This window comes from Hibiscus syriacus, unplaced genomic scaffold (genome assembly GCF_006381635.1).
Source record: "Hibiscus syriacus cultivar Baekdansim isolate YM2019G1 unplaced genomic scaffold, ASM638163v2 tig00110893_pilon, whole genome shotgun sequence".
Lineage (NCBI taxonomy): Eukaryota > Viridiplantae > Streptophyta > Magnoliopsida > Malvales > Malvaceae > Hibiscus > Hibiscus syriacus.
In genome coordinates, this window is record NW_024062901.1 from 4,775,125 (window position 1) to 4,789,943 (window position 14,819).

Below are 14,819 nucleotides of genomic sequence, written 5' to 3' on the forward strand. Positions count from 1 at the left end.
GAGACCTCCGAATTATGAATTATCCACTGTGAGACTCGATCCTACGACCACAAGGTTAAGAGCCTTGGTTTAATTTGGTCAAACATTTAAATGGACTTGCTATTCTAATTATTAGAATGTTCTACATTGACCATTATCAAATTTATATTTTTCCTATTGCTAAACCTAACATACCTTAAATATTTTTCAATTGACGTGATTTGTATTATTTTGATAAATAATCTTTTAAAGACTATAGTGTAGATTCAGTTATACAATGTAAAATTCTTCTAGTTTTACACAGATTTAGAACCGTTGGATGAGTGAAAATAGATGACTTAGGTTAACAGTAGGATATGTGAAGATATTCACTTGGAAAAAAACAAGGAGTCAATCTGAGCCATCTATTTTTACTCATCCAACGGTCCTAAATCTGTGTAAAACAAATTTTTTTACATTGTTTAAGTGGATCTAACCCATATATATATATATATATAACATGCTTTATATAAGAAAATATGTAAATATATTTAGGGTGAAAAAATTAAATTCGATTAAAAGTTATTTTTTAAAATTTTAAATTATTTAAGTTAATAATAAATAATGAATCTATTTTTGAGTTCAAGTAGAATTCAAAATTTATGAATTCAAAGAAAAACTAATTTTCAAGTTAACATCATTTTCCCTTTACTTTAGCTAAACAATTTGATATTTTATTTTAATATGATTTTATTTCTTTTAAATAAAGTATACAAATGGTTCTTGATTATAAAATATTATTTTATTGAGTTTTTTTATTACTAAAAGTTATAAAATGGTCCCTTAATTATAGAGAGTTACTTTGTTGAGTCTTTGGACTATTAAAAGTTATAAAATATCACTCGACTATTCATTATGTTTAAAACTCGTCATTTTCCGTTAAAAAATAACGATCATCTGAGTTTGACGTTAACATGTTGACTGAGATATGATAATCATTTGAGATCATATTTTATATATCTCAATCAACAGATTAATATATGTCTCAGACTGCTATTAATTTTTTAACAAAAAAAATAAATTTAAAACATAATAAATAATCAAATAACTATTTTATAAATTTTAATAATAAAAATACTCTAATTCCTCTATCGACTGAGTGGAAACCTAACAATTTGAATCTTTTTGTTTTTTTATGTATTATTTGTATATATGTATATTTAAAAAACCCAAATAAATCCAAAGTACTACGGGTATCAACTGTTAAATGTCTCTCCTTTCGCTTTTATGTGAATCCATTCTCGGAAAAGTTCCCCCCTTTAGATTCTCTAGAATTCCCAACTCCCCAGAAAATTAAGAAGGAAAATCCCGAGAAATCACATTTGTTTCTGTTCCGGGAAATAATAATAACCGGTTTTCATGTGTACGGAGAAACGGTGAACTCATTTGGTTTTAAAAAACTGAAAAAAGAGACTCATTCCGCCGGACTGGGTGAGTACACTCGTAATCAATTCCAACTGTTTTTTATATTTTCCATTAACTCTGGAATCTGGGTATTGCTTCTTTTGCCATTATGTAATCTGGGTATCTTTTTCCCCCCGGGTAAAGGTGGTTGTTTAGATCCAAATATGGTGTTAGAATGTAGATTCTGATAAGTTTAGAGGTGTTTTTCCTGATTCTGTTTTGACTGTTGGATACATTGTTAAATTTGATGCTTCTTCTTTTTAATGTGCTTCTTTCTGTATTTTGATCGTTTGTTGAATGTAAAAGAAGATTATTTTGATATCTAAAGACGCTATTTTGGTACTTTTTTCCTGGATTTTTCATATTGTTTTTTCTATCTGAAATCTGCCAGGGTTCAGCAAATGAAGGAAGAAACTAATGAGTTTGATTGCCATTGCTTGGTTTTGCTTTTCTTCTTAATATTTTGCACCTAAATATCTGACAGTTCTTTATGAGTTTAAATAGTGGAAAATGATATATTAATGACTAGTACCACCGATAAACGTGACAGTTAGCAATCCAAGGAGATAATAAATATGTTTTCTGTAATCTTTTATTGATAAATTACCCACTTGCTTTTCTCTTTTCATTGTTGCATTTGATGCTTTGATTGTCTCTTTTATGGATTAGTAGGGCATAGTAAGTTCTACATGGACAAAGAATCATCTTGATTTTCCTCTCATTAATATGCTTGCAGGCTGCTTTTTGTACTAGAACATTCAACATTGAAGTATTTTCGTTGTCTTACAAGGCCACACAGCTATACTATACCTTTTTCTTCCTGCTTCCTATTTGTTTATTTTCGTAAGGTATACCGGAGATAGTCATGCCTCAAGATGCTTCTAGTATTGAAGCACAACATAAAAGAGCAGGTCTCTTAAAAGATCAAGTTCGGCTGGTCAAGAGAAAGGATTGTGATCACTATGAGATTGTCTCAATCCAAGAACCTTTTTCTTTTGAGAAGGGATTTTTTGTTCATTCGTGCGAGCCAATTGTTGGCACAAAAAAATGATGGAATAATATTGGTAGGATTAGCGGGTCCTTCTGGAGCAGGGAAGACTGTATTTACAGAAAAGATACTCAACTTCATGCCCAGCATTGCGACCATATCAATGGACAATTATAATGAAGCTAGTAGAATTGTTGATGGCAACTTTGATGGTAACTCATCTTTTCTCTTGTTTGTTGGCAACTATAACGATTCTTTATCTTTTGTGTCAATTTGAGTTGTTCTTATCTTTTTTTTTTTTTTTTGCATTTAAAGATGGTGCAATATAATGTATGTTGTTTATGTAGCTTTTCTTTATATGAATAGAACATGACATATGCTTTGCCTTGAAGTTTTATTTGATTGTCTGCATGTTCGATTTGGATGTTGAAGATTTTAACCAAGAGCAAGCAAAGGAGTAAACTGATGTTATTCTGGTTCTTTTAAACAACAGATCCACGCTTGACGGATTATGATACGTTGCTCCAGAACCTTCGTGATTTGAAGGAAGGGAAAGAAGTTCAGGTTCCTATATATGATTTCAAGGCTAGTACCCGAGTAGGATACAGGTTGAAAACTCCTTCATTTAGTACATATCAGTACTATCATTTGCTCTAAAGGGTTAAGTTTTTGCAGGTATGCCAGAGAAAAGAACATTTAATTGTATAATGTAGAAGCCCTGATCAATTAGTGTATAAAACAGAATTTACCGCCTTAATCCATAGTATAAAATGGATACTTTACCTGATAGATTATAGTTCTTTCATATTTACGTAGATTTTATATTTAACCCTAGCTTGTTTTTATGACAGGACCCTTGAAGTTCCTAGCTCCCGCATTGTAATTATTGAGGGCATTTATGCTTTGAGTGAAAAGTTGCGACCTATGCTGGATCTTCGAGTATCTGTAACAGGTGGAGTTCACTTTGACCTTGTTAAACGAGTCCTACGAGACATACAGCGAGCTGGCCAAGAACCTGAAGAAATAATCCATCAAATATCTGAAACTGTATGTTCTACTCTTTTCTCTCTTTTGGGTTAAATTTATTATGTAAGATAGAGAAAAGGTGTTTCTATTATTTTGTAAAATTTGATTATTCTACTTCTGTGCTCTAATTTTGCTTTCTATTGTAGAACTCAGCTCTTTCTCTGTTATACAGGTATATCCAATGTACAAGGCATTCATCGAGCCAAATCTCCATACAGCGCAAATAAAAATCATTAACAAGTTCAACCCATTTACTGGATTTCAAAGTCCTACTTATATATTAAAGGTTACTATTTATATGATACTGGTGACTGTACTATTGGTACACCCTGGTTTCCATGTCCTTATATGTTCTTGCATCTCTTTCTTTAATTGTAGTCAGCAAGAAAGTTAACGGTTGATCAAATTAAGAGTGTCTTATCTGAAGATCATACAGAGACAGAGGAGGAGACTTATGATATATACCTTCTACCTCCTGGTGAGGATCCTGAATCTTGCCAATCATATCTCCGTATGCGGAATAAAGATGGAAAATACAGTCTTATGTTTGAGGTTTGTCCTTCTGATTCTGCCTCTTATTATCACGAGTCGAGTCCCTTTAGATGTGACCTCATATTCTCATTAGTGATCAACAGTTTCACTGGTCCTATAAATGATGCAATTAAAGCAGCTAAACTTAAGATTGGTATAGGACACTGGAGGTGTAATTGTAGATATGTAGAGAAAGTTTGTACGTGCTGTAAGCTGATATTAATTATGAAAAATAAAATGTCGGGAACCACATTTGTTCAAAATATGCATGCAAATCAAGATAGCTTAGTGGTGGATAGACTTTTGAGTTTGTATGTTCAATTGAAGTTCTTTATTTTTTTCCTAATATGTTTGTTAAGACACTATCAACTCACGAAAGTCTGATTTGATAGTTTGTGATACTCACTTTCAGGAATGGGTAATAGATATTCCATTTGTCATATCTCCAAGAATTACATTTGGAGTTAGTGTGCGCCTCCTTGGTGGGTTGATGGCCTTGGGTTATACAATAGCAACCATCCTTAAAAGGAACAGCCATGTATTCTCGGATGATAGAGTTTGTGTTAAAATTGATTGGCTAGAACAACTAAATCGTCAATATTTTCAGGTATTTGTGGGAATCTGAAATCTTATTCTTAGTAATAAATTGTGGTATTTTATTGTACTTCCAGAACCTTCTTTTTTCCAGTTGAGATCTCATTCTTGATTGTTGCTCAATGTTTCGAAAATGATTTTTTTCTTCATATTTCAAACTTGAACTTTTTCCTGATAGTTTTTGTCTAATTTTCAAGATATCTTTTGTAAAGTGTAAAAACTTGTATGGATTTATACGATTCAGACTTTAAATGCTTGATAATTGCCATTATCGTTCTTGGAAATGGCCTAATTGGCATTTTAAGTTGCTCAGATAACAATGTGTGGACTTTGATGCTTTATTTCATTTAAAACACTGGGCATATTTTTTCTTCAAAATAATATGGTAATCTGTTATCTTTAAGTAATGCGAAACCATCTATTTGTTGTTTGTTTGTAGGCCGATACTTATCATTGCACTTTGACATTCTTAAATAGGTGCAAGGAAGAGACCGTTCAGTTGTAAAATGTGTTGCTGCAGCTTGGTTTAGAAGGTTCATATATTCCACGTACGTATATCGAACAAATCCGATTGGAAAAGCTTGTAAATGAGGTTATGGTATGAATCCCCTCAAAATCTGGTACCATCATTTTCAATTTTAGTCAGCTAGTCTCCCTTACCTAATTATTTGACAGGCCCTACCTGAGGATTTGAAGACAAAGCTCAGCTTAGATGAGGATCTGGTGTCAAGCCGTAAAGAAGAACTCTTGCCAGCCTCTACGAATAGGGTTTTCTTGAGAAATAGGCATCTCAAAAGGTACAGACATGATACATCTCTTTCTGCTGCATAAGATTGTTAAATGGCCTATATGAGTTATGAATTAGAGTTAATATTTGTTAATGAAAACAGTGGCACATCACATTCGTATTCAACTCAAAGGGAGAAGAATATGTCAAACTTTGCTGGATATAATGTGAGCGACTGGATTTTTTCTGAGCAAAATTCAGAGTCAGCTCCAGCGAATGAGGTTTTTAGCTAGCTCTTGTAGCTTTGTGCATGATCTTATGCTCTGATTTTCCAGTGAAATGCTTTGGGTACTTATTTCTCCAGTATCACTCAGCTTTCGGAACAGATATCCTCTCTGAATGATCGAATGGATGAATTTACTACCCGTATTGAAGAGTTGAATTCCAAACTAGCCATCAAGAATTCTACTTCCAGCCAGCAAAACTTGGCTTTTCAAGCCGAACCATGCAATGGCTCTGCGCCAACTTCTCACTTCATCAACGGTTTAGGAAACGGTTCAATTATGCCCAATTCCTTATCATCCTTCCAGCTGGCTAAGGATTCATCTATAATGGAAGAGGTACTACAACTGGTCTCTTTATGCCCTTTTATTCTAGAGGTCAGATGTTCTTGAATTATACTTGTTATGAGGTACTGTCCCGTATGAGAGTTCAGGAGCTGTCTTCATGATTTTATCTTTTGAGAAAAGTCATCTCGTTAGGGGTAGAACTCTTGTTTATAAAGCCATAAGACTTATTTACCAAAATACGTGAGATCAGGTTTTCCGTAACAGTCATCAACTGGCTAGAAGTTCATAGTTCTAATGCAAGTAGTGTTATAACTGCTGTGAAGTATATATTGATAAAAACTGTATCTAAATATCTTTGTGCTGTTTGCAAAGCAGATATCCAGCGTTGCACGGGGACAACGACAGATCATGCATCAGTTAGACAACCTTAGTAATCTCCTTCATGAGAGAATCGGAGAGAGGTCACAGCAAGCTAATACAAGAAAGAAAAACACAGCGGCTGTGGATCGAGATCCCTTTAAAGTTCCTCTAATTTTAACGACATTGGCAATCGGTGGTCTGGGAATCATCTTATATGGGGGCATTTTAACCTGAGGCTGATTCGATCGTATTTTGCACACATTAAAACCCTTTTTTAAAAGATCTCTTGTCCCACCGAGTTTTTGCAGCATTACTCTTGTTTTTTTGCCTTCCCTTGGTGGGAACTTCTTGCCTAGCCATTTTGGGGCTGTTGGCAGAGTCTCATTTAGTCCACTGTGACATTTACTCTCTAGTTAAATTTATTAGTAGCAGCTTGTAGTTCCACACTAATTAAGTAATCTTAGCCAAGGATTTTGCAAATTCAGGTTTACCTCACTGCCTTGAATTAATATATATATATATATAAATATAAAAGTTTTTGTTAATAAATGAATATATCATGCATGATAGTAAGTACTAAAAACTCCATGATCATAGCAAAAGAATGCTTCCTCCCTCGAAATGCATGGATAGATACATGCACATGCATAAACCATTTCATGTGCAAGTAAATTCAGTAAACTTCTGTGGTAATAAACCTTAGGGAGCAAACCAGAATTCATTTGAGTAACAGTTTTATTACGAGCAACACACTGTAAAATCATATCCAGAAAATTTCTTCAGTCAACCAGCAGCAGAAATTGTAAAACTCCGCCTAAACTTGTCATTTTTTTAATCCAAATTTGTACAATCGGTATGATAACACTATATACAAAACACTACATTTAGACACATTTATGTCACGTCTCATGAGATTTGTTTTAAGTGTCTTCTTAACGACTTATGATTCTTGCTCCCCATTTGTCATCTTGGTCCGGAGAGCTCCATTGCTTGAACCAGCAAGGAAGAGTCGTCGGTAAGATCAGAGTATGTCTCCGAAGAGGAGAATTCATTGGCTCTTGACCTGGTTGCTTCGGCTTTCTGAGAAGCTTCCCACTTCTCAGCAAGTCCATCGCCTTCAAGCATCCGAACCACTTCTGACATCTTCGGTCTTTGACCGGAAGGTATTGAGTGCATAAAAGAGCCACTTGAACCATTTCTTCAAGCTCAATCCTATCATAGTTGTTCTTCAGGTCCTTGTCAACTAGCAGCTCAAGTTTCTTCTCTAGGTGAACTTTTCTTACCTGCATAATAAATTAATAATTACAATCACCTGGTGCATTAGATTTCTGTAGTTTGATTCATAGTTAGAACAATCTGAGAAGTGGAACTTCTTTGATTAGCTCACCCAATCAAGTATGGCTCCTTTCTGGCTTGCCGACTTTCCGAATTCTAGAGCCCTCAATCCAGATATCAGCTCAAGTAAAAGGATACCAAACCCGAAAACATCTGTCTTCTCAGAGGACTGGCCGGTCGATAGATATTCCGGTGCTATATGCCCCACTGTGCCCCTCACTGCCGTTGTCACATGTGAATCCCGGTGATCCAACAACTTTGCCAATCCGAAATCTCCGACTATAGCCTCACAGTAATCATCAAGAAGTATATTTGCAGCCTTAACATCCCTATGAATTATCTTCGGGTCACACTGCTCGTGCAAGTACAATAATCCCCTAGCTGTTCCTAACGCTATTCTTTTCCTCGTTCCCCAATCCAAAGCTGTTTTGGCTGCAAAAACAGAACTCACCAACATTATTCTCAGCTAAAATTAACCTTATTCGAACATTTAAGATTATTGTTGGTACTTCACAAATATTAGCAGCAATGATTGTTGTTGCGTTACCTTTGAGTCGACTAGCAACACTACCATTGGACATGTAGGGGTAAACCAGAAGTCTTTCTGTAGCGGTCATGCAAAATCCGTAGAGCCGAAGGAGGTTGCGGTGTACTGCTAAGCTTATTATCTCAACTTCAGTCTGAAATTGGATTTCACCACCAATGGCATTTCCATCTTTAAGCCTTTTCACAGCTACTACCGTCCCGTCTTGGAGATACCCTTTATATACGTTCCCGAATCCTCCTTTTCCGACTATGCTCTTGCTGCTGAAGTTGTTAGTAGCTACCTGAAGTTCCTTGAACTGGAACCTCTTCAAGTTTCCGAGGCAAATTTCTTCTCTATGTTGGTCTGAAATGTACAAAATTATGTTTTATGGACACAAATTAGCCCTTCTTTTAGAAACTACATGATTCTCATGCATACACACATTTACATACATATATATATATATATATATTGGTTTTAACTAACCGCTAACATCGAAGAATATCTGCTTATTGTTTCTCTGCCTCCACCAGAGAACTAAACCAAAACCAAGAACAAGTAGGCAGATGCAGCCTAGACTGGAACCAAAGGCTAAAGCAATTTTATGTCCCTTGACTCTACCCGGGGTTGCGAGTCTAACAAGCACAGAAAAACGGTATCAGATTATACGTTAAACACGAGCATCGAACACAGATAGTTCAGGAAAAATGAAGAAATCATTCAAGATGGAAGAACTGTTATTACTTTGTGAATTATTTAGGGAAAAAGGCATTGGCGTTGGCCTAGTTCTTGAGCAGTCTTGCTCGGCACCAGCAGCACAGATCAATGGGTTTCCAACAATGCTGTGTCAACTAAAAACTATAGTAAGCAAATAATAAATAGAACATATATATATATATATATATATAGATTCTGAAACTTACTTGAATGTTTTTGCAAGCAGCACTGGCACTGGACCACTCAGGTTATTGAAAGACAAGTCCCTGCAACAACAAAAATGTTGACCCTTAATCTGATATGCATCAATTTATGAAAAGGAATAAAAAAACTAAATGGAATTTCATAGGATTGAAGAGAATTACAGGAAACTGAGCTGAGTCATGTTAGCCAAAGAGGAAGGTATAGTTCCTGAGAGACTGTTATTATTTAGCCTCCTGATCCAATTCAAAGGAAACCCCATTATCTTCATATTCTTTCAATATATATATATGTACATACATATGGATGTATGCGTGCTTACAGGTATTGGAGGGTTTCTAAATGGGACAAAGTGGTGGGAATTTGACCAGAGAAGTTGTTGTTAGAAAGATCAAGTGTATGAAGCTTGGGAAGCTTCCCTATTTCTGAGGGTATATGACCTGAAATATTGTTGTTCTGTAGGAGCCTGCAAAAAGGAAGAAAAAAACGAACTTCCATTTATTAAGGCATTGGAACTATATAAAAACCAGAAATTGAGTGATGAACAGTTTTGGAAACCTACACTAGCTGCAGATTTGTCAAGTTTCCAATGGATGGTGCAAGCGTACCAGACAAATTCTGGCTCGGAGCTCCTCTGAAAACATAACCATAATCTCTCTTTAGTTGTCTTCCGTTAGAGATTTTCAAGTTTGAAATCGAGTGTTTTGTCTTGTTTTTGTGTGTGTGTGGTACTTACAGGCCAATGACAAGACCATCAAGAGAGCATGTGATCATGTTCCAGCTACATGGATCAACAGCAGCTTCATCCCAATTGTCAAGAACACCATGAGGATCAACTAGAAGCTCTTTGATTCTCATCAAAGCTATCACTGAAAAAAAAACACACAAAAACAAACGAAAAATTCAAACTAAAACATCCATTTTGTCCCGCAAGATGTTGTAAGAACAGAAAGTTTACCTTCAAAGTTAACACCTTTTGGTGAAAGCAAAGCAGTTGCAGAAACACAGAAGAAGAACAGAACAACCCAAGTTAACAAAAACTTGTCTTTGTTGAATCCCATTGTTTTTTCCCCCAGTAGTTTGAAGCTCCAAGAAAGCTTCTTTCTTTGTAATGAAAGCAGGTGAAGAACCGGTGGAAGTTTTGTTTTGTAAGCAAAAGATTCAACTGAAAGTGAATGGCTAAGTGGGATTCTGTTGTTTTTATTATGCAATTGTTTACATCAGGAGCTGAGCTCTGAAAGTCCCACACTCCATTTGCCTGAGAATTGGAATTTGTAGAATTATTCTCTCAAAAAACAATTTTTTCTTCTGTCAGAAACTCAGAAGCAAGAGCCAAGAAAAGTAGAGACTCTGATCATTTAAAAAGAAACATGTAGCTATTCAATGTTTAAGGCTAAATTATAAATTCGTCACTCAAATTTTTTCTCACTTCTATTTTGATCATTAAAATGAAAAAAAATTAACTTACTCATTGAGATTTCTTTACAATGCTTCTGTTTTTATTCCACGCTAATTGAATGGTGGATATTTATAAATCAGAGTAGTTCGAGGGGTTTATGAGTTTCAATTTTACCGTTGATTTTTATGAATTATAAAACAAATTGGGTGTCAACTGATAAAGTGGTAGGAGATAATGAGGTGAGTTTATCAATATTTTGGTGATTGGAGAAGATGTCAAAGAACGATAATTACAGCATGGCGTGACACATACTCCAAATTGTATAACTTTCGTATTTGGATGGAGAAATAAAATAAAAATCAAGAAATGACAGATAAATTTCATGTTAATAAAATAGAAACAAATCAAGAGTTTAAATGATTAAAATTTTACAAAAGAATTAAATTAATGATTTATCGATTCAACCATTGATCTGATCTACTATCAATTCAAAAAAAGATAGGGTAAATTATACATTTAGTATCTAAACTATCAGTTTTTTTTTCCATTTTAGTATCTAAACTTTCATTTTTATTTTCAAAATCATACCTAATAATTAAATTGTTTCATTTTTGTACCCCATTAAAAACTTAACATGTTTAATACCTAAAATATCAGTTTTAATCTATTTTAGTACCTAACTTTCATTTTTTTCAAAACTTAACATTAAATTTTAAATGAGGTGCTAATATGAAACAAAAACTAAATTTTAAGTACGGTTTTTAAAAAATAGAAGTTTAAGCACTAAAACTGATAGTTTAAGTACTAAACACAAATTTACCCGAAAAATTTTTTGGGGAAAAAACTCTTTCAATCATGCATTACTTAGGCATTAGGATGTTATAAAAAAAATAAAAAAATAAATTAAAGTGTGATATTAACTGTTAAGCACCCTATGATTTTATCATTTTATAATAATTAAGCCTAATCAAATTTTGGATTTACTCAACAAATGGGGTTAGGTAAAATCATGGTATTTTTTTAATACAATCATAATCATGGATAGACCTAGGAGAGACGGGTGAGGCAGTCCCTTAAAATTATAAAATTATTATATATTTTAGTTTTTTATGTATTTTTTATTGAAAATATGTTTTTACGTTTATAATTTTATAAGTTAAGTTTGTCCCTAAAATTTTATAAGTTCGAGATCGCCCTAACATAAAATTTTACGTCGTCCTGACTATGATTATATTTATTCGAAACTAACATGGCACAATAAAATTAACCAAAATACGATATAAAACATAATGTAAATGAAAATAATATAAATATAAAAATTATTAAAATTAACATATTTAATATTCGTCGTAAAATATATATTTAACATAATATTTATCTATTTTAACAATGTCTCAAAGCTAAGCTAAGCTACAACAAATAGTGGCCTGTGTAGAATCCAACATTCCCTGACGAGGGTCATTGTCTATACGAAAATTTAAGGGTAAATTATAAATTCACTATTTTAACTTTATTCTAACTCTTATTTTAGTCACTAAACTTTAAACATTTTAATTTAATCATCAAACTTTTGATATACTCCGATAGATACTTAAAGACACTTTGATCGATACATTATTCTTTTAAAAGCTATGAAATGACCCTAAAATAATTCTTATTTTTTTATGAATTTTTTTTATTTCTCGACGATAAAATATCTTCTTTCAAATTCGAATGATGGAGAGGTGAAGGAGGGAGAAACATGTTATATATCATGATTCCACACTGATCAAATGGTAGATATTATAAGTCATAGCGATTTGGGATTTCACTAGTTTTTTGTTAGAGTTGAGTTTTAAAATGATTTAGGTAAGCTGATAGGAGGTAAGAGATACTGAGGTGAGTTCACTGATATCTTGAATGATCGAAGAAGACGTCAAAAAATAATAATTATAACGACGAGATGATACAAAGATTAAACTACAAAAAAATAATCTTTGGAGGAAGAATTAATTTTAAAATAAAAAATAAAAGAAAGGGAAAATGACGTTGACAACACATATATTTCATGTCTATAAAATCAGTACATGCAATTGTTATAACACCTTTTCATTTATGATTTAGGATAAATTACGTATCTAGTATCTAAATTATCAATTTTTATTTATTTTAGTATCTAAACTTTTAATTTTTTTTCAAAACCATACATAAAGTTAGTTTTTGTTTCATTTTAGCATATTACCTTTAAAAATTTTAGTTTTTGTTTCATTTTAGTACACCATTCAAAAATTAACATTAAGTTTTGAAAAGATTAAAAGTTTATGTACTAAAACGAATCAAAAGAGATAATTTAGGTACTAAACGCTTTAAGTTTTTAACGACGATGCACAAAAATGAAATGAAAACTAAATGTTAAACATGGTTTTAAAGAAAATTAAAAATTTAGATACTAAAACAGACCAAAACTAATAGCTTAATACTAAATACGAAATTACCCTATGATTTAACACCTCAAATGATCAAAATAAAAACATATTGAAGGTTTAATGAATGAATTAAAAAAGTGAGGATCTCGTGGGGTATGATCCTCGAGATTGTTGAGGCAATAGCTCCTCGTGAGATCTTTGCTATGTTGTATCAATTATTATTACCCTTTTTCCTTTTTTTAATGTTATTATTATTATTATTATTATTATATTTGTCCTCTTAGTCAAACTCACTGTCCCGTCTTTCAATCCTACATAACCGAAAGTTAATTTCACTTAAAATTTAAATTATAAAACAAAATTCAAATAATTTGGATAATCCGAAATTTTTAATAATTGAGTTAAGTTTTTCATGGTATATATTACATATAAAGAAATATCAATAAATATATATGTATATCGTCATGGATGGATAGGGGATACAAGCGGGTGGGGAAGTCGTTCTCTTAAAAATTTAAAATTATTATATATTTTAGATTTTTTTATTTATTTATATTGAAAATAGTATTCGTCCCTAATAATTTTAGTTAGTCCCTATGGGTTTAGGGTTGTCCCCTAATATAAAATCTTGATTCGTCCATGCATATCATATATGATTATAGAAAGTCATTTACATCAAAACTAATTAGGATTATAATATTATAAATATTTATAATTAAATTAAAAATAAACTCGATAATTCAACATGACTCGACTAATTTTTTAAAAATTACAAAATACTACCAAGAAGTTACTATAAATGCTTATATTTTCTCAGTACGTAGAAAATACAAAGTTCTAATAAAACGAAAATTCTAAGGAACGACAATCTAATTTAAGGTTAACAAACGATAAAGAATAGATATAACTGAAAATGTGATTAAAAAACATAATATTTTTTGTTGCCCGTAACTTACAATGTTGACTTTTCTAAACATTTCATTTTAATTAAAAATATTAGAAAAATTAATATTTTAAGTTAAATATAACTAAAAATATTACGATTTTTTTACATTTTCGATTACATACATTTTTATCATTTTTTAACCTTAAATTATATTAACAAAGAATTACTTCTAACAAAATTGAAATCATAGGATTGGAAGCAAAGGTGATGATGGCTTATTTTCGATACACGTGCAGTGCAGACCCATCAAGTATAGTTGACTTCATTTTTACACAAATTTCCCCCTTTGAATGTTGAAGGGAAAATCTATGGCTCGGTGCAAATTCATCATGATTTTACGAAATGAAAAGTTGATCGGACATGAAAGGTTTACTACAAAGAACACCCACTTGATAGGAACATCTTACTTCAAGACCAATCCAAACCGTTGTCCTTGTATAGAAATAGACATTTCAAGCGTATAGACTCACCATGGTTAGTGTTGGTAGGAGAAATGAAAATACGATAACTTCTTGTTTATCGTCTCTTTAATTTGGATGAAGAATTTTACATATGATTGTTTAGTATAGAGACAAGAGAGAATAAACGGGTTGAATCGTCGAGAGGACTTTATATAGTTCTATGTTGATTTATATACAAACTTTTAGTGTTGGTGTCAAGTCTAAGGTGATTATGACTATGTATATGTTGATCGGATGAACATATCCAATTGTCAGATGATAGATTTAGTTGAATATATCATAATATATAATTCGAAAAATATCTACGTACTTCTTCAAATTGCGAATTGGTCGTATAAGCATCGGTGTCACATGTCATGTACATTTCAATGTTGATGTGGTTGGAGAGCCAATTAACCAAAATACCATGAAAGAAACTACAAATATTAAGGTCCCCTTCTTAAAGATTTGGGTTAATTACACTGGATGTCACTAACACATTATTTAAATTCTAAATCAGTCTTCAAACTTCAAAACATTCTAATCAAGTCCTCATAGAATCAGTTTCCTATCACCAAGTAGATATTTTCATCAAACTAGGTATTAATTTGAGCGTTAAATGTCAAATCAAAT

The 14,819-nt window shown here is 32.5% G+C and overlaps 1 protein-coding gene and 1 pseudogene across 1 annotated transcript; one reads left to right on the plus strand and one right to left on the minus strand.

Moving 5' to 3' along the window:
* Positions 1 to 1,354: 1,354 nt before the first annotated feature.
* Positions 1,355 to 6,496, plus strand: LOC120145175 (annotated as a pseudogene).
* A 511-nt stretch (positions 6,497 to 7,007) lies between these two features.
* Positions 7,008 to 10,316, minus strand: LOC120145099 (protein NSP-INTERACTING KINASE 2-like). Its single transcript, XM_039158997.1, is given in 13 exon segments — positions 7,008 to 7,374; positions 7,377 to 7,500; positions 7,605 to 7,984; positions 8,100 to 8,441; positions 8,565 to 8,702; positions 8,705 to 8,713; positions 8,823 to 8,920; positions 9,002 to 9,061; positions 9,161 to 9,232; positions 9,319 to 9,462; positions 9,559 to 9,630; positions 9,733 to 9,865; positions 9,955 to 10,316. Coding segments are annotated over 13 exon segments (1,869 nt in total). The 5' UTR covers positions 10,058 to 10,316; the 3' UTR covers positions 7,008 to 7,180.
* Positions 10,317 to 14,819: the final 4,503 nt, after the last annotated feature.